Genomic DNA, 23,911 nt, shown 5'->3' on the forward strand with positions numbered 1-23,911 from the left:
TGGAGCTTAACAGTCACCGTTCCAAGAAATGGTTCTGATCTTTATTATGGGCGATTTCATCCACACACTTTTTGTTGTTGTTGGACGAGAACCATGAGTCTGCAGGCTACAGCAAATTAGTGGGGAGCTGATAGAGCTCCATGCAAAGGGGTAAAAACTCATAATATGGCACACATAAATGACCCTGAAGAGGCTGAGTAGATTTCTGGTGAACCTCCAGAAAGTTAAAGCATGCCTGGGATAAATTTAAAGCAAAATCTCATAAAAGATAAGCGAGCAGCTCACCAGCCTCTTGTAAAATGTATCGCCCACCTCAGGCCAAGAAAATAATGAGTGTGAACAACAGTTGAAGATTTAATAACTCATGTTTGGTAACTTTATTGTTTTTGCAAATATCTAACCAGCAAATGTCGAACAGACTGACACACAGTCTGAGCTAACCGACAGAGAGATTCACAGCGGTAACATGCACAACACGACTCCACGTGAAGAGAAACAGGGTGATTTGATAGAAAAGGGAAGGTGGAGGAGAGTGACAGAGAACAGGATTAGAGTTAACAGTGGAGCTGTACAATAAATACACATCTCTGAAACAGATCAAGCTTTAGTGTCCTTGTTGTCACCATCTATAAAACTGTTCTGATTAACATTTGTTCCAAAGACAAACAGCACAGTGCATTTTTCAACCATGAATAATGTAACATTAAACATCTATCATTGATAAAAGCAGATTAGTACAGCAGCATATTGATGCCACCTTACAAATACTATTTTAATCTTTTCTTTTTTTTGCTTCATCAAGATCATTTTAATGACACAACAAGGTTTTGGTTTTTTATCCTTCATCTTGTCTCATGAAAATCTTTTCATTATTACACAAAATCAACAGATTTATTTGGACCAAAACTCTTTTAGTGATTTTTATTTTCTTTATGTCAAGTTTAAATGAAGTGTGTTTCATGGTGAGTTAACGAGGCGATTAAGCTCGTCTGAGTTCAGTAAATGAGAAACTTGGATTCAGACGATGTACAGCTGTCATTTCTGTTTAGTAATGAAAATAGATGTAAAAATATTTCCTTCTCTCTTGAGTTTCTTTTGTCTACGTATTCAACTAAGTGGCACACTTTCACATCTTCCAGCACCTCTTGAGTTACAAAGTTGTATTACGAGACATGACGTGCCGGGGCAAGCTGATTAGCATGCTAGCTTCAGCGGACATCTCTGCAACACAGAACAGAGACGTCGTCACACACTGTTCATTTTTTTAATGCCTTAAATTAAAACAGCCATATCTTACAAATTGCCCCTTTAACAAGATTGATTTAGTGTAATAATAATAATATAAGAGCGGAGACAGTGGCAGCAATATGCAGCAGTAAACAACAGAATTAACAGGTATCTCACAATCTCTTCACAACAAAGACTGTAATAGTGGCAACATTCAGCACAGTTTGCACAATAAACAGAACACATGTTCACAGATTCACTACAGAGAGCTGGAACTGGGTGCTTATGTTCTACTAAGGCAGGTCAGTGGCTACACTGCAGCTGCATCACTGCAGGACAGGCACACCAAACTTCATCAGGTCACCTTGTAAGGCAAAGTCCACTTAAAGCACTTCATAAGAGAGGACGCGCCTCCCTGTCAGGACTGGTACCTCGCTCATTCTTTAATGGACGGCATTGAGAACAGGTCATAGTTTAATAAATCAAGCTATTCAATAGGTTAATAAATAGGCTGAATCACAAGTTAACACAATGGAAAGGGGGGAAAAAAGGATATGACCGCTAAGCCAGGGTACAAGTGCAAAACACTGGAATGATACTCACAGTAACAGTAACATCAGGACTTCTAAGTACAATATGGAACGTAACACATCAGTGAATGTGCAGATTTAGTTGAACAAGACATATTTAATATTTGATGTATTTCAGATGAGATATCTCAGTCTTAATATAACCCATTTGGAGCCGACTCCATGCTCCCACAAATAAAAAATCAAAGTGTGCAGTATCCACAGAAGAGCGTCTCTAAATTTAAGTCACGACATTTTGGAACATTTAAATGTTGGCAGAAAACTGATTTACCCAGGACTACATCATCATCCTGGCCAGCTGCATCGGGAGATCAACTAAACAGCATTTTAAGACAGTCTGTGTTAAGACATCTGGGCTGCACATGTCTGCCATGGACATAAATAATGATCTGTGCTTTAACATGGATACATACGGAGAATGTTCTCAGTAAACAACCGTTTTCCCTTCATTGTCTTTCTCCAACTAGGAGCTCAGCACTGATTGTTGTGTTGCCACCGTGAAGGCAATAAGATGCTAAGGCAGAGTCACAAAGTGCAAAAACCTTCAACAATATGTTTAAAGTGAATGTAGACATCACTAAATCTCTCTTCAGATGGTCTCTAATGTGACTAAAGGATGACTGACTGACCACATGCTCCTCAGGCAGCAGAGGAGGACGTCTGGGACAAACCATTAAAAATATACTGTATACTCTGGCTCTCTCACTTGCCACCTCTGAGGGAAAACAGAGCCATCGTTAATGACGAAGCACAAGTCTGACGTCACAGAACAGTGGCAGCAGCCACGGGGAGGGTTATGAAATATTTGTACTAGACAGTTTTTGTATCAGGCTACTGAATGGAATTGGCATCTGTTACATCATGTATAGTTTTTCCTGAAAAATAATAAATAGTTGGAAATTTCAACTAGGGGAGTCCAACCTTCGGCTTTGACTAGAATGCAGTATATCGCCTCAGCAATGTCAGAGAATAACTCAATTCCCTGCCAAATAAACACTATTCAGGGATGCATAATATGTAGTTTCTTTGAGCCGATAACTGATAATTACCTGCGTCTCATGGTTGATACTAATAACATAACCAATCATTTCAAAGGCTCAAATGTAGTGAGCAAAAATGGATGATTTAATATTCCATAACTGTAATGAAATCTGTTGTGTTAAGTCTCCTACGTGTCCCCTTCTTTCTGAAGCCCTGTGAAACAACGACTGCAAATTACAATCAAGTTGTTTTTCCTCCGAAACTGTAAAAACATGTTTGGCTCTACGCCTCCACATCCGCGCAGCAGTTTGTCAACATGAGCACAAAAATGTGCTGCGCTTGTTCTTCTTCGCCTTACTCTTCTTCTCTGTATTCAATTGTGATCGCAAACCAACTTTAAAGGTGTATACCACCACTTCACTTACTGTATCAGAGTGTCCACTTCACTTCAAGGAAAGTCGTTTTGAATTCATATTATGGGCTTCATTTATCAGCTGTTACTGATATATAGCTGATAATCAACATTTTCAATTATCAGGCCAATATATATCATGCATCCCTAACCCGAATATATCAGCACGGACAGATCCCACTAAAAGTACGCGAAACATTGTGCTTCTCTGTAATTTACCGACCCTCTCAGCCTGCAGTTTAATTAGCCATCTATCACAGATAACTGACCTTAAAGAGGAAACACCTTCCCTCTTAGTGTTTCCAAGTGGTATTAGTGTTAGTTTTTTATTTCCCTCAGAGTCGCAACTACCAACAACACAAAACATGTTCATTCATTCATTTAGTCTATGATGGGCACGTGGAAGCAGATAAAAATCAGCCAGGCTGCCTGCCTGACTGGATCAACAGCCAGCCTTCATTTTCTCAGGTGATTTTGCACCCGGTAGCAAACAGAGTTACAGAATGAGAGCAAAGTTTACAGGGAACTAATCTAAAAGCTAATGGTGTCATTATTCTAAAGCCATTACATTGTGCTGTCAACATTTACTTCATAATGATATGTTAAAGTAAAACATTTGCCTATTCCTAGTGTGTAGTAGAGTCCAGCAGTTTACTGTTTTTACCTACAAATAAACCTGTGAAGTTAGTGAATGGACCTGGGCCAACACCGCTCCTGCAGCCTTCATATACCTGTTTTTGTGGAGCACAGTTCTTATATGATTTAGACATTAACTGCACAGATAATCCTCCAAGGGACTTGTTAAGAGAACCGTGACGCATCTGTGAAGCCAGTAAAATACCTTATAGCCAACTCTTCACAACGCTACACGACAGTATGTACTTTTCCAACACCTGGACACATGCAAGTTAAAAAAAATCCCTACCAGAGACACGTGATCCCTCAGGAAGGCTCAGACTTGGGAAGTATAGCTCACATTATGTCAGAATCACATGTGTGGCTCTATACAGAGCCAGTGGGATGTTAAAGAACAGGTCAACAGAGAGTAAAACACTGATGCTAAATCCCCACAGAGCATGGGGGGATTTAAGTTGGGAGGAAAAAGCAAATCCTGCTTCTCCAGATTCGAGGAACAGGTCTGGGCTTTTCTATCAAGAAACTGCAAGAGGGGATGAGGGCAGAGTGTGAAGACCATCTGAAGTGAGTTTAGTCAAAGCCGGAGAGTTTAGTGAGCAGGAAGAGGCAGGACGTGGAGATAGAAGGAGGCTTTCCCACATGTTTAGATCTGAAAACACGTCAGACACGTTCTGAGATTAAACACAAACCAGGTGCTCTCATGTAATCAAAGCTGCTTCAAATGTAGTTTGTGTTAAAGTGTGTGTGTACAGGACACCATGTTCAACAGCCTCATGTGTTAATACATCAACACCTAACTAAAGACAGACCTCGGAGGTTAAAGCAGGGACAGAGAATATTCAGCCTCACCACACACATTCACTTTTTCACTCTCATCGCAGAGCATTAGTAGAACAGGAGCAGCCTCACTGTCACACTTCTTTTTCAACAAATCATCAGTGGTGAATGATCAGTGGAAAATCACAGCTGGGTTTGCAGGTGTTCCCCTGGGGTTTCCTCTCACGCCAGCAGCTTCTCTGGGTTCTTGGAGAGGGTCTGCAACAGGCTCCTCTGGAAGTCCTCCTCAGGTATTTCAGGAACCAGGAACTCCAGCAGAAGATCAAATATGCAGTAGACCAGGTGTCTGAGAGAAAACAGTCAGCATCTTTTCTTTAGTGACTTCATGTGGATGAGACTAGATGAGGATGTAGCTGATGTGAGTCGCCTTGGTTCGACTTGAAGCTTTGTAACTTATAAAAAACCTAATATCATCTTATTTTTGTCTGTGTCTATGTCTTTCTATACGCCATGTAGGTTAACATATAAAGTTGAGGCTAGTTCAGGCTGCAGGTGATCAGGACATTTTAGCTGGTAGATACACAGTGTGGTTGCATGTTGCTTTGCCTCAAAGTGATCTACTGAACCACACTTCATTTTACATCTAAAGTTATTACATTCAGCCTATGGAACAACAAGTGCACCAGCTCCAGTCCAAACTAAGCCTAATTGTGTTCATTTACGAATCATTAAACGTACTACGATAAACGTTTAACAGTCTCAATTTAATACTGATGCCTCTATATGACCTACATAAGCAAACAAAACATCACTCTAATTGCCTGCCACCAGCTTATGTGGGTTGGATAAGTCATAAAACTATTTTTTAAGATGGAAACCGCTGCGTTTACACCAAAAAAAAAATAGTGTGAAAAATATGTTGCCTCTTTCTTCCACTCGCTTCTAAAACAAATGCACATTCTGCAAGATCAGAATCTTTACCACAGGAGGCAGTGGTCGTCATACCACTTTTGTCCACAGGAGCCACCAGAATAGATTTAGATTTAGATGTAGATTAACATTTAGGGCATTTAGCAGAGGCTTTTGTCCAAAGCGACTTACAATAAGTACATTTGTCACAAGAAAGAAACCACAACATATCACCACATACATTTTTTTTTCATCGTGCTGTTTCACAAAATAGCTGAACTGATGGTGAGGTTAGATGAAAGGTCAGAGGTTGTCCAAAATTAGTAGGATTCATCATCTGGGATCCATGAATATCTGTACAAAATGTATTGGAAATCCATCAAATAGTCGAGCCCTAGAGCCACACTGCTATGATGGTTTGAGGTATGAAAGCTGTGTTGGACCTTGAGCACCATATTATTATTTTTATTTTGTTTTTGTGTGATATTTGTTCAAACTACCGAGAGTCATGGAAAGTCATGCCGAATAACTTCTAGCAGTTTCTTTTTACACTGTAACCATGGTTGTACAAACAAGATCGATAAGATTAGACGGATCCAAAAAGTCTTTCCTCTTTGACCTCTAAACACATTAATGGATGTTTATCAGTAATGGGAATCAGACACACCACAACCCCTGTGTTTACCATGTCTGTGCATTTAGACTGACTTAAGAGAATCTGAATGGGTGCAAAAAGACCTGTTAAGTGCTTTTTACCTACCTTTTTACCTAAACCTGACTGTATTAAAGTGGTGATTGAGTGTATAGTATATATTTACCGGTTAATGTAGGGGTCTTGAAGAGAGTCCAGTGCAGTCTGCCAGCTGAGTTTGTACTTGTCTGAGCCCAACATGTCAGAGACGAGCTCTAGAGACACAAAGACATGGAGAATTATGAAACAGTGTGAAAGCAGTGTGTGTCTGTTCCTCTCTCATAACTGAGAGTTGAAGAGATTGAAAGAATTATATTAGATTACATTAGAAAGCATGAAATCTGATAACAAACAGTATATTGGATAGTATTAATGGAAAAACCTGCAAAGCTGGAAATTTCACAATTGAAAATGAATCTTGTCAGTGTGATCTGTGGGACAAACTATATGATGGTGATACAATTGCTAAATTACCTCAAACATGTTTGCAATTTTCCATTTCATTTCATCCATTTTCTGTTAACGGCCTACATGTTCCCCAATATTAATATCAATATATCTGTGATGAGTAGGAATGTCCAAAAGTCCAATCATTTTGTATTTGTTGGGCTCCAAGTTACACCTTTTGCTCTCAACATTGCGGCTGCTTGTCTGTGTACATGTACCTGGCAGGAGTCTCATCAGACAGTGTAAAGCTTGCTGCCTGGTGCTGTCCTTCTGCTGCTGACTGCGCTCAAGTTGAGGAGCCGTAGGCAGAGTTCCTCCTGGCCACACAGCCTCCTGGATGACCTGCAGGTACACCACCCAGTACCTGGTGCATGTCAGGTTGGCTACGCTCACATCCAGCCATCTGAAATGTACAAACACACAACAGTGGTTTCGAGTTAGGAGTCTGCCTGAGATGACAGACAGTTTCTGTTATTCAGGTTTTAAGATATCCGTGTTGTGTTTGTGATTTGGGTTGACTGAAACAATCTCTTGATGCCTGGTTACACCAGCTATTTAAATTACATTTCTTTAAGAGGACAGAAAGCAAAATGGAAGAAGCTGTCGTAGCTTCTTAGCTGCGCTGCATGATTCACTTTAATTTAGCTCACAAGCTAACCAGTTTACTGCCTTTAGCAAGCTTGTTAGCTCAGAGAGCTGTATTTTAATTGTGCACAGTGGTGAACAAAATGCCAGGGGGAAGTAAACAGAGCAGTGCAGAGAAAACATGGGTGGCCAGGCCAGCTAGCATATTAGCGGTTAGCATACTAGCTACCGTACAGCAGTTCCCCAATTAGCCCTGCATCACAAGATGGAGTGTCCGGCCAAGATAGGGTGTACGGCGCTTAACATAAAAGTGTATCTCATATGAAGGTAAAATGACCTCCTGACTTTAAGTCACTTTAAGTTTAATGTGTGGTGACCTTTTCATCATGCCTGACCTGACCAGTACTGAATGATCCTGGCCTCAGACCAGCCAATCCTTTTAAATGTGGCCCACGCCTCATTGCATTCCCACACGGATTTGAAACTCGAAGTGCAGCAGAGAAGACTGGCCTGGCACAGTCTCACACTGGAGCTGATCTCAAACTGAGCCCATTTCCCTCAAGTCTTCCACTTAACTGCTGGATTTAAGGTCTTGTGATGAGTAAATTCAACAGGCTGTGTGTAGCTGGGAGACGTTGACCATTCTGTTCTGACCTGACCTTTTTCACACCAAGATTTACCATCTGAGGGGTGGAAACACAGCCAGTCGCCATCCAGACTGGATGAGAGGGTTATTTAAAGCACAAAGTAAAAGCTAAAAACAACATCTCAGTGGAGCTCAAGTATTTGAGCATTGTACGGGTCAGGCCTGTAAAGCTATAAAAGATACATGCAAGTTGGTAGTAGTATTAAGTAACTAAGGATGCACAAAACTGCAGTGTTCAATACCATATAAGGCCTTATATAAGATCATTTCAGATACTGTAGGAGATTTCCAGGACTGCAGACACCCTAAAAATGTTTAACACCATGCAGATGCTGTTATGCAACATTGCTCAAAACCTCAGAGCTTAAAAAGAACCAGTGACCTCCCTCTGGGCCTAAAATTCTGCTTCTTTTGCTCACTTCTTGTGGCCCCTAATGAAGTTATTTCATTAGCTTGTGCTGGCCAGTTACCACACTGCTGAGCTGCGCTCAATGGACAAGTTATGCCAGCCACAAATTTTGGTTGCCTCAAGATGTACAACTGCAGAGGAAAAACAGGTCGAGAGACGCTCGGAAATTAATTTATGTAACGGGACAGCCCACTGGGACAGCCCACTGGGACAGCCCACCGGTTGGTGCGTAGGATCCCAAACTTTCCAAAGATACCAAACTGACAGGCTGAATTTGAGGATGTGAAGAAAATTATACGTATGAAATCTGAAATGAGAGTTGAAACGAATAATCGCTTGGTCAATTAAAAAAAAAAAACTATTTTGACATGCAACTAATTATTTAGTGATTTAAAAAACAAACAAAAAATAAATAAAACAGACAATCCCTGGTTCTTGCTGCTCAGTTGTGAGAGACTGCTGCTTTTCTTAGTTTGTTGGTACACAAAATATATTTAGGCTTTGGCCTTTTGGTAAAAAAAAGTATTACTGCCTCCTCAATTAGCGTTGATAAGAGGGCATCAATCTTTTGCTTCATACAATGTTTGTAATCTTATCGTAATTTAATTGGTGCAATATCTGTGTGGGCAGGCACTAATAACATTTTATAATATCACTTAAATTCCAACAAACAACTAATACAACTAATTAACCAGCCCGGGACCCAGCAGTGAGCCTTTGCTCTGCCTGACAGGTGATTTTAGCACTCTACACCCTGTGTGTCCTGATTTGAATTGTCAGGTCATGAACGGAGTACTGAGGTCACAGAACCACCCGCTGCTGTGGGTTTTGACAGTCTGGTCATTTGCTGTCACCACAAGGGTAAAAGGGACAGCTAATGCTAGCTACACTCCCTCCTGTTGTATAATGTGGTTAGATCAATTCACTAAGAGTGACGGAGCTGCTGATGACTCAGCAGGTGTTGAAAGTAACATCTAGTGGGAAACACTGCTAACATTAGCAAGCTGGACTAACAAGCTACAATCTACTTTTTTACTCAAGTGGTATACAAACTTAACAGCATGCTGGAATCTCCCAAACACTGAATGTTTTGCTTACATTGCAAATACCAGTGCACACTGTAACTACTGCTTTATGGTTTCGATCTGAAAAGAAATTCTACCGCCTCATCCCCAGTAACAGGAGTGTATTTTAGTCCAGGCTGCTTAAGTTCGGCAGGTGAACAATAAAGTTTGTCTCTTCACTAGCTCATACCAGTCAGAGACGAGCTCAGTAAATCACAATGAGTTATGAACAGGAACATAGTGGACACAGAGACCTGCAGCCACTGACAGCCAGATGCAATAAAGAGCTGGAGCACCGTGACATTATTAGGGCTCATTTACAGTTTGTCAGGGATTCCTTAACATCTTAACAATGATTAAATCTCCTTACAGATACAGGACACAAAATGTTTAGTGTTCATCAAAGGGCTCGCCATGTTTCGGTAACTGCATCACATTAATTTTGATGTCTTGCTTCCTGGAACAAAACCAAATGTACACAGGAAAGAGACAAAAAAAACAATGTTAACATTGTGAAAGAGGGTCTGTAAAACTGTGGATCCATTTTTTGAGTTTGTTTGATCCATTCGGTCCATTTCATTCCGAATAATTTTATCCCCATACAAGTTAGCCGGGGTCTAAACCAGAAGTTAGCCAGACCAGGAAGTCAAGCTTTTTTAGGAATGTTTCATAGGAATGAAAGGGGCATACATAACATCATAGACATCATACATTTAAGGACATTCTCCTTCATGGTTTTCTACAGTGCACTGACTGTGAGATGTGACAGATGACGAACTGTAAAGGTTGAACTGCAGTTGCCTCCTTTACTGATATATTTACAGTCAAAGGAAGCTGCACATTGAGACATGTTATAGTTTCAATCTTGAAACATGAGAAATTAAATTATCAGTGTAAATCATTGGGTTACAACAGAGAGGAAGACCCTCCGATAGAAATATCATACACTCATCCTCTTTGATCCGAACACAGTTATTTCACAGAGCAGATATGGAGCAATGTGCCAGCAAAGGCAGGGAAGGAGAAAACGCTAGTATATAGATTTAAATATGGCAGGACTCAAAATGTGATGATTATCAGCAGTACTCTGACTATCATTATCTGCGTTTTGTGTCTGATCAATTTTATTTTATCTTCACCAAAGATCAAATTAATCAATTAAATAATTAATTAATTAATTTCTTTGTCTGTAGTCAAGTATAACGCTTCCAAATCTTGGTTATTTGTTTCTTTAATTACTAATAATCAATATCGGCCCTGAAAAAAACCCTACATATCCCTGTATGTAGTACACCTCCCAGTATTATATATCATATGGTTGTCATATAGCAACATCGTTGAATGAGGGCAACATACAGTTCTCACTCATGATAACAATCCTCACGGAGAGAATAGGCGTGATTAGATTTTTACATTTCTAAGCATTTAAACCAAATTCTGAGGTACAGACGAGCACGATACTGTAAATGACATCTCTGATGAGGCTGAATCTTTTTACTGTACATTCTGCTGGTGGATAATGACAGAACGAAACACTTCACTTGACTGCATGACAATTACTGAGGCATTTACAACTAGTACAAACATCAGTAATGATACAAAAGCAAAATGATCCTGTAGCAATGATGATTAATGGGCTACAGCTGTGGACTCCTACAACAACAAACTAAAATGTCCAGTTGAGGATTGTGTGACACTGAATGACTGAAAACATACAAGTCAAGACTGGATAGATGCAAAAACACACACGAGACAGAAGAAGACTTGTACAGTATGTATTTTGATACTCATTTCGACTGGAGTGAGTGAGTTGTTCACTTTTTACTTTGCACTGTGATTTATACTGACGCCGCAAAAATATGAACAAAGTCAGTATATCCCAGCTGGAAAATGACTTTGCTAATTGACAAATAGAGGGGAAAAAGTGACAGAGGCAAAGGAGTGAGGCTGGGTGGATGTGTGAGCAAAGAGACAAGGAGCCAACGTTCATTTGGACGAGTGACTGAATCAATTAATGAAGTGTCTGTAAGCTGGCAGAAGAAGCCGAAGGATGATGAGCGGAGTGTGTCTCAAGAAAGATGGCTGGCTTCGAGACTTCACACCTCTGAAGCTGCTGCTTCAGGCCTCTTGGTGCTGTAATGAGAGCCTATTATACAAACTGTAATGGCAAATGTAATTTGTTTGCAATTTTTATTTGTAATCAATTCCTGAGATGTTTTTGTTGTCTGTCTGTTGTCCATCTCTTTGTTTGTTTGTTTAGTAATAAACTTCCATCACTCAGGACAATTTGCACGATTAACCCACATCTGCCATCATAGAGCGTGCAGCCATGATACTGTCAGGTCTGGGATCTGATTTAATTGAAGGCACGCAGCCAACAGGCTATTGAAAATATTCTGGGCTAAGGCATTCTGCTGAGACCAATCAGAATATGTAAATATGAGCCAAGAATGTCTGGCAGCAATCTGTCAAGGCCAAGCAGGAAATAATAATCATGGCTGCACTGTGAATGCAAGTTTAAAAGATGCAAATCTAATCTAATCTATCCCAAACATGGGATCATTTCATTACATTGCTATCTACAAAATACCAATCCCGAATGTTACCTTCATATGTGAAAGCTGATTGGGAATCAGATCTAATCATCAATCCTATATTTTTCTGTCTACAAAGCAGTCACATTCTCAACAGCATTTCCTTGTAAGTGGATCTCACATCAGCAACAATATGCCGCTGCGTGTAACGTCCTTCATAGCAAACCACATGGTAGACGGACAATATGAGAAGGACAACATGCTCCACCAAACATTCTTCTTCCTTATTTAGACCACTGTAATAAACGTAGCACTCAATTATCATATGTTATGCACAATAACGTTCAAATCACTTTAATAAACCAGGAAACAGTGTGAATGAGCCAATAGGATGTTGTTGAGGAGATTCTCCTCGTGTCAGATCAGTCTATAATATGTGTTTTCCCTCTCGCAGTGAGGGAAATATTCAGCTGAAAAGAACCTACTCATACAACCACAGCGGTAATCAGACCAGCGCTCCCTCCATACAGTATATGTGTACTCCAACTGCATAGACGATGGCCCTGAACACAGCTTGATCACAGCTTTTTGGATGATTGATTCAGATTCAGTCAACTTTATCAATTCCACCAGGGGCATTTTTTTTGCCTTGCACAAATCCTGCACACACAAAACTTACAGTAACATGTAGACACAAAAATAGATAAATAATAAATAATAAGAATAAAGTGCAATAAAAGGAAATAGGTGGAATAAAGGAATCTATAATACAGAGAAGACGGTAATATATAGTTTGTTCATCAATTAATTCGATAAAAAAAAGAAAAACTGTAAAATCAATAAAAGCATCTACAGAGAATTTAAGACAAATCGCTGAGAGAAGAAAATATTTCGAATAACGATCCAGAAAATTCACAAACAAGAACACGTCCAAGAAGCTAAAATACTTGTTGGAGGATTTGTTGATTGATACTCCACAAGTTTTTAATATTTGTCTGACATTAGTCAAGTTGCCAGATCATATGTGAAACAATATACACACACATCCACACACTACATGCAATTTCAACCCAACTGTCACTGCAACCTGACAGCCAACAGCCTGATTGAAGGGGTGTGTGCACAGCTGTGCAGGCAGACAGGATCACTGTTGTCAAACTTTCCACCTACAAAGTCTTCAGAAAATACTCCTGTACTTAAACCGAAATGTTGGCAGGTATGCAATAGTTTGGAAGCTCCATGTTGCCTGTTTTATCTCACAGGAATGAACAGCATCGGTTTTCACAGGACAGCGTTTCATTCATTAAGACATGTTTCCCCTCAAACTACGTACGGTGGAGGTCCAAAGAGAGACTCTCAGGATTCACGAGACAGACCTATGTACTCATGCCTTGGTTATGCAGACAGGATGTGGAGTCAAACACAGCATGTAAACACATTTTTAATGGCTGTGGTCTAAGTGAGTGCATCACCGCTCACAGACAAGTCTGTCTGTTATCTTAAATCACCTCCGTATGTTTCAGCTGCAGGCTGAGTCTCTTGAGTAAAGTACACTTCTGTAACAAAAACCTCAGAGCTGAACACGTGGAGACAATAACCACGATGAACACGTACAACCTTCTCTGAACAGGATCCTCAGTCACTGTTGCTTCCATATAAAGATTGTAATCATTATAGCGCTGATGATGCACAACAAACTTCACTCCACATGCCAGTGGTTTAAAGTTGTGTTGTAACTGCAGCAGATGTGTTGTGAAAATATTACATTCCTTTTATATAACTTGATTTGATTTACACCATTTGACATCCAATGCATTTCTTCAGAGTTTCCAGCGTTGCATAATAGATCTGTGGGTGGCATGCCTTCAGGTAATGCGTCAGTTTTTTCTATCTGATATTATCCCCAACTATCAGTGATTATAACTGCCTCTCAGTTGTAAGCCACCACATACCAGTCAACCTGCAGTTTATATCCATGTCTGTACAGACTCTTATCATTTATGTCGTGAAGACTTTGAAGGAATATAGATAAAAAGTTACAAATGTAGTTCTATGTGAAATGGTCTTTAGACTATTTGATCACCAGTTGATACTTCAAGTAGATGCTTGTGCCAAATTTGAGGAAATTCACTCAATGTGTTCCTAAGGTAACAAGCATGGGTACATACAACAGACAGCCCGAAAACATAATGCTGGCTTTCACCAGCGTGGATGCATCACAATGGTCATCTTACAATAAACCAGTATATCTTACTAAATAAAGTATTGTAGTATTACTAAACTTCTTAATGATTGGTTCACAGAAAATAGTATGTGAGGAAACAAAATGAAACTCATTATCTAAAGGTAAAGTAAAATAAAAGACTTGGACAACTTGGCACATAAAAGTTTTTTGCGACTGAGACTCGAGTCGCATTTAAGTTGCACACTCAGTGACTTGAGACTCGACTCGGACTCGAGGTTTGGGACTTGTGAACAATCTTTATTTTTTGGCGCATCAACATTGAGAAAATGTCTGACGAGCTGAACGTCACTCCCTCATGCTAAACTTTACACATCTTGTGCGCGGCCACAAATAACAACAGCGCTATGGCAGCGAGCACAACATCTGCTGCAGCTCTCCCGTTTGTCCTAAGCTCTGCCTGTAGGAACTACACACAAGGTGCAAACTAAAGAATCGCCAAATGCAATATTTGCGGAATGAATATAAAGGATGCTGGATCGACCACTTCAAACTTTATCAGGTACCTAAAAAAACACACCTGGATAGGTCAGTCACTTGTTAATGTGAAAGTTAACCTCAGCGGTTAGCAAACATGTTGAGCTCAGCATCAACAGCATGCAAGTGGTCAGTTCCAGAAAATCTTCTGTTCTATAAGAAAAGGACATTAGACAGCCAATAACTCCAGTGATATTTCATCATGAGTTTTCATCATGTTTTTTTCTCATACTGCATTGCAAAAGTCTGTTTAAAATGATTATATACCAAACAACTAATCAGTGCTGATAATACTCTATGCTAATAGACAAAGGAGTGATGATAATACAGTACATGCTTTGAATTCCTCAGACATAACTATGCAGTGTTCTAAGCAGACCGGATAGAACACTCAGTTTGTAGAGGTGAAACTGCATCCAGATTGTCATCTGGAAGACTGCAACGTTCAGGTAGTGATTTTCTGCCGCTGCACAATAAATCTGCTGAATTGTGACCTCAGTGTGAGATGAGCACTGAACTGTGGAGGATGTGAGCTCGTACTGTTTACCCCGGTTCCACTGTCAGTAAATGGTCTTACATCAGTGAGAAAAACAGGAACATGGACATCATGCCAGCAGTTTACATCTCCAAAGATGAGATCATTTATCAGGAGCATGTGAGCAATAAGGAGCAATTTCCCAGGCATGATAAGGTAATAGTCGAGATAAGTTTCATACAACACCTTGACCTAGACCACCTTGTATGCTAGTAGTGTATGAGAGTGTCTCAGACTAATGGACAAGCATTTTGTCATGTTTTTAAGAGCGAGTCCCCATTATTTTTTTATACTGCCGATATGCTCGCGGATAAGCATATCACACAACACAATACACATTCCTGGCCATGTTTTAAAGGAACTGTTCACCAAAAATTGAAAATCCAGTCATTATTTCCTCCCCCCATGCTGATGGAAAGTCAAGGGGAGTTTTGTAATCCACAAAACATTTCTGGAGCCTCCCAGTAAACAGCGTTGCAACATTCTGCTAAACATCTGAAGTAGCTGGGGACTGAAAAAACAACCAAAAAAACATCAAATGGCTCCATACAGTTTGTCCTGCGTAGTCCAAGTCTCCAGAAGCTCTAGATGCCAAATTGATTTTTTTTAAAAGCCTTTTTAAGCTGAAATCTTCACTGCAGCTAAAACTGTGCAACCTGTCTGAGGAGAATGCACAAGTTCGACTGCAAGGTGTTAATAATGTCTTTGAAAATCAGCTTGGGATCTCAGGGCTTCTGGATGACTTGGATTATCCCGGACGAGTTGTATGGCGTCAGTTGTCCTTTCACATTTGAAGTCTCCAGATACTTCAGTTGTTTAGGAGAATGCTGCAATGCTGTTTTGCTGTGAAGCTCCAGAAATGTTTCATTGGCTACTAAACTTCACCTGACTTTCCATCAGCATGGGGGGAGGAGATGATGACTGAATATTCCTTTTTGGACAAACGGATCCTTTAATGCCATTTCTCTGACCGACAGTTGATGGTGTGATGTGCCAAGTTGGGATAAATCAGCAAAAGAAGGAAAGATGACTGAATCATGGCTTCAAAAATATTCTAAAAAACAAAAGGGGAGAAATATGAAATGATTACATTATGATTACCTTAGACCTTGCTGAGTTGTAGCAGAAGATACATCTGTGTCTTTGTCTTGCATTTTCTTGCTCGAGAAAAGCCGGACTAGCATCCACATAATTACTCCTCTCTACCTACATACGTTTCGTCATACAGTCTCTCCAGGTGAGTGCTACCATCGTGCTACCGCTGAACTTAATCAAGTGGACAGAGGTTTGTCCAGCTTTCCTTCTTTCTTTTAAAGGCAGAGGCAGTGCGCTAACGTAAGTCTCGTTGAACAACATTTGGACACACTGTGCAGATTTAGCAGCTAAACTAAGCCTCAGTCAACCAATTATTAACTTTAAAATCATTCCATCGGCCGATTCATAGTACATTTATACTGATGCAGGACCAGCACATCGATGTTCGTGCATCATGAATGTTAAAAAATGATATCCATTCATCTTCACACCCCTAAAACACAGATTTGTTTGTTCACAAGAAAACCCCACAAGGTACCTTTAATAAAGAGTGACTTTGTGACAAAACTAGTTATTATTTTACAAAGTAATGAGTTAGAAAGTCCCTAGAAAGCCTTCATATCCAGCTCCTGTCTGGACAGACATTTGAATAGGATGACTATCCAAAAAACACACCAAGTATTTGGCATTTAATACAGAAATAGAGGGGAAAATATCACACATACTGAAACCACTAATCAGCACACACATTATTAAAAAATAATCCAATTTACTCTTTCAGAAATAAATCCTGTCCAAATTGGGTCATCACTTCTAAAGAATAGCTCCCCAGAGGCCCGTTAAGGCGGGACAAAGATTAACTGATTGTGTATTCTTAAGTAACTGAGCACTACAACAACAACGATTAATTACAGACACTGCAACACGTTCATAACAGTTTTGATCCTTATCTCCAATATCAATGACACAGTTTAAAAATGACAGCACATTCCACTGTTTCTTCGAGAAGAAACTCTGGTGGTAATAAATAAAGTTAGAGCCAGGTGATCAACAAAAGCAGCAGCGGTAACATTAGAGGTCAGTCAGTATGACGAAGTGTTAACTGTCCAGCATTCACAGCCAAATTTACTTAGAACAGTTATAGCTGCAGACAGAAGGAGAGACTGTTTATATACAACTTGCACTATTTCTAGATATAGTAGCATGAGTATCAAAAAAACATGTTTCCCATGAGCACATGTATTTGGACATCTCACTCAAAAATAGATTTGCTCCCACCAGAAAATAGATTTTTTCCCTTTCAAATGCATCCTGCAAAGTACTGTTGACAACGCAGAAACGGATGGCACAATCCTCAACATATACAGATGGCCCGAGGAACATGACAAAGAGCTCCAGGTGTCCCACATCCAAATCAGATTGAGCATTGATTTGATGTGCTGGAACAGGTCCAATCCACGGACTGCAGAGACTTAGAAACAGGACCACTTGGGGTGTCCTGTGGTGCCTGGCACCAGGGTGTTGGTGGCGGACCTGTGGGTTGGGAGGTGTGGTCTGCATTGATCAGACTTGTTCCAACACATCCCACAGATGCTAGATCAGACAGGGATCTGGGGAATTTGAAGACCAGGTCAACACATTGAACTCTTTATTATGTTCCTCGGGCCATTCCTAGCTGTTTTTGCTGTTGTGGCAGCACTCATTGTCCTGCTGGGGGCACCACTGCCATCTGGTAGTGCCAGTGCCAGTGCCAGTGGGGGGTATATGTCAAGTGGTATCCACATGAATGTCAGGATATAAGGTTACCCAGCATTATAACAAGATGATCAATGATCATTCACTTCACCTGTTTGTGGTCAGTGGATTTAATGTTGTGACTAATCAGTGTAAGGGAACACCTTAACGGCCCTGAAAACTAGCGATCCACTGATTGCAATTTTCTCAGCTCTAATAGTTATTTACACAGTGTATACTGGTATAACCAGCACTCTTATTGTGAAAGGTAAAAATGGAAGGAGTTTGTCTGTAATGCGCTGCAGTTGACATGTGAGCGGAATATAAAGGTCGCTGCCTCAGCTACAAATATTATGTTTCTTTCTTTTGATTCCAGCTGGTGGCCCTGCTGGGGTCTGGCAGCATGTGTGTAAATGTGATGGGCACAGAATTAAATATATCTGTCACTGAAGGCCCAGATGCCAGTTAGGGCTGGTCATGCCTAAAACCAACCAATTCCTGTCCCTGGCTCGTCCAACAGTGCATCTCTACTGAAAACATAATTTCTCAATCAGCTCCTTTTTAATTGTGATGGGGTCCAAACATTATGATAAAGTTTTCTTCCAGAGAGCAGTTTGAGGTATTTCACATTATGTCTTTATTGGTGTTTCTCTTAGAGCTCTTCTCACTGGTTTGAATAGAGCGAGGCTCAGTTGGAAAAGGGTATTGTAAGGAGTTTAGGGAGTTTAGCAACATTTGAATCAAAATGTGATGACAGTTACATTGGTTTTGTTGGAATGTTTTAGCATTGAGTTTTGAGCGTCAAGTTTTTAGATTTTTTCTTATTAAGTCTTCAGGGGCTCTAATATTGCTTTATGCATCTCTTCATTTGTTAGAATTAGAGGTCCATTATAGGCCATCTTAAAGTCTAAAATATAAATCTACATTGTAAAAATGTATCTGTGGTTGGCCTTCTGGCAGGCTTGCTGTTAATTTCTACAATGTGCTGACCAAAGTGTTCCATTAAATGATTTGTGGCCTGTTGCTTTGTCATCAGCAGCCACAACACACCAGCTTATGGGCAACTTCAGCAAGGATGAAAGTATGTAAACATCAATGGTTGTGCAACACCATCACATACAAACAGGTGCAAATGGCATGATGAGACCACTAGGCCTAGGCCTGCATCAACAGCAATTAGAAAATAGTTTGATCAAATGTTCGATAGTTTTACGTGTATGCATTAAATGCAAACCAACTTGACATCACAAAGCGATAACGCCCCCATTTATAAAAAGCTTCTCATATCCCTTAATAATGGAGCGTGCTATGAGTGACACGTGAGCAGCCAATCATTTATCAGTTGTGTATCAACTCACACAGTAGTAATGTCTGCTATTGTTGTGGTCTCATACCTATGAGGCGCAGCCCCACCGGCAAACACACCAACCCATTCGGCCTCTGTCCCGGTCTACAGCTGCTACTCTCAATTTCACTCATCCTCCGGAGTCGCTCTTCACTGCCGGAGTGTCTCCAGGCTGCTTAGGTAGAGCGGACAGGCCGGCTCTGGCTGCTGCTGCTCTGCCACCCGGCCTGTTTGCTCTGCCTATGAGCCCAGAGACACTGCAGTTGTGACGGTCAAAGTGGTTGGCGCAACCACCTGGGTAACTACAACTCACAACACGCCGCACCAGATTGTGTGATTTCATTTGTGTGTTTTTCAGTGTTGTGTTAACATAATTATAACCTTTGTGCCTTGATGAAGTGGTTATATTCAAAATAAAGAAGTTAAATTCAACATTTTTTCACCTGGACAAATAATAAAAATAGGACAGGTCATTAAAATCATTATCAATAATTATCCATATCGGCCAATATGAAACTTCACTTTTGTGATGACTTTTCAGCCATATCACCGAGGCCTAATTAGACTTCAAAACTATGGGTAAAAAGGTAACGGAATAACAGGGAGCTGGGTTTCATCATCATCATCATCATTTAATAATAAGATTCATTCCTGCAGACTTACACCAGCCATAACAGAAAGCAACCTACCAGACATCCAATCTATGCTATTGTTTTCACCAAACTAAACTGTGTGATGTGTCTGCTCCCAGTGAGGCGTACACCTCAGTCCAGCCCTCTGGCTCAGGGCTCATCACATCACCAGCTCCATTCAGGCCCTGGTGCCGTCTTACAGCCGTCTGCCCTGCTGTCTAAGGTCAGCTCTGTTTCTCTGCCGATGTTTGAGTGTGGGCACATACGTGCTGGGGCCGGGTTTTATTAGGTCTGTTGTGGCGCCTCGTTCCCCATGGCTGGTCATAACACAGACATGTGACATTACAGCCCTGAGCCAGAACTTGAACACATGTGGCCAACAGAGGTTGACATTAACGTTGTCTCGGTTCCATACATGTCACATCAATGCACAAATTCATACACTTAGCATGCAGGACAAACACTTACAGATAGGTGAGTGCATGCAAACATTAAGATGCACACACATCTTGCACATACACAAACAGCAGTCAAGGACCCTGTTTATGCTACAAAAACATCCATTGAACTGAGTCTCTGCTGTCATCACCATTGCAGTCTTACGAATCACCAAAGAGATTACTTTTCCTCTTGGCGCATACAACCACACACAGATTTAGACTCTGCGCACACATATACAGCAGAGTACTTTCAACCAATTAGAGCTGACAAATGCCAAGTAATTCTATATGAGAGATTGCGGTCTAGTAGAGCCTTAGACTGTACAGCATTATTGCTACCATGAAAACCACCAGAGTTGTTTTCCAGGCCGTCTCTGTCAGAGATATTTTTCAAGCAAGAGGAGAGCGTCCAACCAATGTTCTGCTCCATGCCTGTGGGCTTATTGTGGTTTAAATTCAACAAAACATGTCGTGTAACTGTAGTAAAGTCACATTGATACACAAGTGTGGATCAACTCAGGGCAAGTTTGCAAAGTATGTGTATGTCAACAGTCAGTTTTATCAGCCTGCTAATTTTACGTAACATCTGGCAGATCTGGCTCTTTATTGGCATTTTAAAAGTAATTTAAAGTATACATAATCATAATCATGATCAAAAACAAAAAGATAGATACAGTATATCACAGCAAGGCTGATATAATCTACTCTAGCAGTCTAGCAGTACTGTACACCTGATGGTTGTTGCCGACCCAAGACTGCCTGGGTGAAAAACACGCTGCTCGCATGAGTGAGCAGAGAGAGCTGGACAGCTACCCTCTGAGGTAGTGATTAGTCCAGCTCCTCTGTTGGGCCTGCCAGGAAAGGCATATTTACAGTGCAGGTGACATATTGTAATCTCTTGACTGCTTGTGACCCTTATACACTAAAAAAACATTTTGATAACGTTACGCAAGAAAGGCCGTTTCTGGTCAGAGTTTGGTTCATAATGACTTCATGGTTCATAATGACTGAGTAGAGAAAATGTGTATTAACGTTAGGAGGGCATCAGAGACGTGCATTTCAAATAATGTTTTGTCAGTGGCTTTACTTATTATGTTGCTTATACACCGACCTATTACTGAAATATAAAGATAATAATAAATTCACCATTTGTAAATATTAGCTACATTCATGTAGAAATGGTATTTCTGTTTGTTAGATGTACCAAGACTAGGAATGTTACAGTCTCCTTATCCATCCATACAGATTTGATGTCTCTTCAGTGAAACAGAAGCTTCAATAGACACTCGGGTCGCATGCCCATTTCATTGATTGACGAGGACATGCTGCTGAAATGCAGCCGAATAATTATAATAACAACCATGTTGTGAAATGGAAATTTGCCGTAGGCTCTCTGGATACAGATAACAACAACATAAAAACATTCAAGCAGTCAACAGCCAAACAGTCCAGCTCACATCACATGTTAAAAACGCAATATCATAACAGCCAAAAACATTTTATTCAAACTTTATCGAAACACACTTATTGTCTGAGCCAAAAATCCCAGTGTTGACCAAAGTACACGAATGAAAACAAACACTAAGGAAACAATGCTGATTTCATTCTTTAAATTCCTTAGCTCTGAGATACACTGCAAACTACCCTCTGGCCTGTGAGATGCTCATTGAGAGTTGTAAAAGTAAGTCCAGTTGCACGCACAACCTCAGCAGTCTGAATCAACTGACTAAAAACTACTAGGCATGAGTCCAACACTCAACTTGACACAATCAATGACAATCAAGATAAAGGGGAGATGGTTTGAATACTTGGCAAGGAAATCAAAAATCAGTGACGCAAGAGTATCCAAATACATGTGAAACATCAACCGAGCTGGCCAACAACTGTGTATGAGTTGGACTCGAGGGGGATTTATCTTAGTTTCCTTTTAAGGTAAACACAGACAAGTATAACCAGGTCCCATTTAAGCTAAAATAAGCCTTCAGCCAGTTTTCAACAGACAAGATGTCATTGCACAAGTATGTCTCTGGAGACAGAAGATGGACCATGACTGTGGAGCCACATCTCCAGCCCCAGGCTCAGGTGAGTGGTGAAAACAGACACCAGAGTGGTGAAGAGGCCAAGGGGTCACTTATCAAGTTCATTCTGCAAACATCACGACAGCTTTTTAGCATGCAGCACTTGTCGTCCATCTAACTTTATCAAGAGTGTGGACAATAATGAGCCCTATCATCTTTCATGTCTGGCCACGGGCTATGGTGTCCCTACAACTCACTAGGCTTTAACTGATGGCACACTGTGGCTGGGAATGAGTGTGTTTCATAACCCTCACGAGGAGCGACCTGGGTATTTGACCTATAAAGTCCCCTTGAGACGATTACATAGGTCTGCAGGAATTGGAAAGCAACTGCAGACTACTATTAGCCAGTAATAGAAGTCAATATTTAGATTTCATACACGTCTGTAGATGTAAAAAGGGAAATATGCCTTCAGCAAACGTGACAGTGACATGACACAGGGCAACCGTCCAACTGAAACACAGGGTGAGATATAAACCACTCAGACAGCCTGATCCCACTGTGAGGAGTGCGTCTGACTTTGTCTCATCTCAGGAACAGCCTGTCCAGAGATGTCACACCTCCACTCTATAGAGGCTGATAGATAGCCCGCACAATTATGTAACAAGCATCTTTTCCAGCCAACACTCTGTCCTCTTCTTCCACCAATACCAAATCTGTCATGAATGGCCCACCCATCTGGCCACCACCACACTCACTGCCTGAGAGTGAATGCGTGCTGACAGAAGTAGCAAGGAGCTTCCAAGTGGGATCTTCTGTTTATACCTCATGGCTGGCCCCAGGATCCATATGTCAAGGAACAGAACCAGAAAAAAAACAGCAGAGGACTCTGATATCACCTCCTCACTGTGAAAACAACCAGTGGAGTCGAAAATCCAGAGATGTGGAGGGGTCTCTGTTTTGGAGCCAATCATTTAGAAGGGAGACAGTGCCTTGATTCTCCACATCACTGTCACTGATAATCACTGGGTCTTCATACAGTAACACAGCATGAGGTCTTCTGTTATGCTAAGACATGATAAAAAATGAACTCTGACACTTGCAAAGTCAGGCAGAGGCGCCAAATAAAACACGATGTCCAAAAGAATAAATTCTAAAAACACCAGCTACTAAAGATGAGAAGATTAAAATAGTCTTGTCTTCAGAGTCAGACACACATGACTATTCTCTCATACTCTTAATATCTCAAACTAAATATCTGCTGATACACATCGGTACATGCCGTAATTTTAGACCAGACTGCCTCAGCTAATTAATTTGGCCAGTATTTGTTTCTCTCTGGTGGAGACGTTGGCTTGCCCGCCTCAGACTACTAGGCAAATGAGTCAGTCGACGTGGGTAAACATCTCTACATATGGATCTGCTGAACACATTACAGCAGCATGGAACGAGCTCAAGTCCTGAGTTGTGCCTCAATGGTACTGCTAGTGCTGTGGCCTGCGTAAGGATGAATAACAACAGTGAAGCAATATCAAATCTGAAAAT

The 23,911-nt window shown here is 40.7% G+C and overlaps 1 protein-coding gene across 3 annotated transcripts in view; it reads right to left on the minus strand.

Moving 5' to 3' along the window:
* Positions 1 to 346: 346 nt before the first annotated feature.
* snx19b (sorting nexin 19b) overlaps positions 347 to 23,911 on the minus strand; it is a 42,248-nt gene continuing 18,683 nt past the window's right edge. For all 3 annotated transcript variants that reach the window (XM_084350269.1, XM_084350270.1, XM_084350271.1), the window contains exons 12-14: positions 6,889 to 7,073; positions 6,351 to 6,438; positions 347 to 4,969 (exon numbers count right to left, since the gene is read on the minus strand). In XM_084350269.1, the coding sequence (XP_084206395.1) occupies positions 4,846 to 4,969; positions 6,351 to 6,438; positions 6,889 to 7,073 (397 nt within the window). In that variant the 3' untranslated portion in view covers positions 347 to 4,845. The remainder of the gene's footprint in view (positions 4,970 to 6,350; positions 6,439 to 6,888; positions 7,074 to 23,911) is intronic.

This window comes from Pagrus pagrus (genome assembly GCF_965226575.1).
Source record: "Pagrus pagrus genome assembly, chromosome: 4".
Taxonomy (NCBI): Eukaryota; Metazoa; Chordata; class Actinopteri; order Spariformes; family Sparidae; genus Pagrus; species Pagrus pagrus.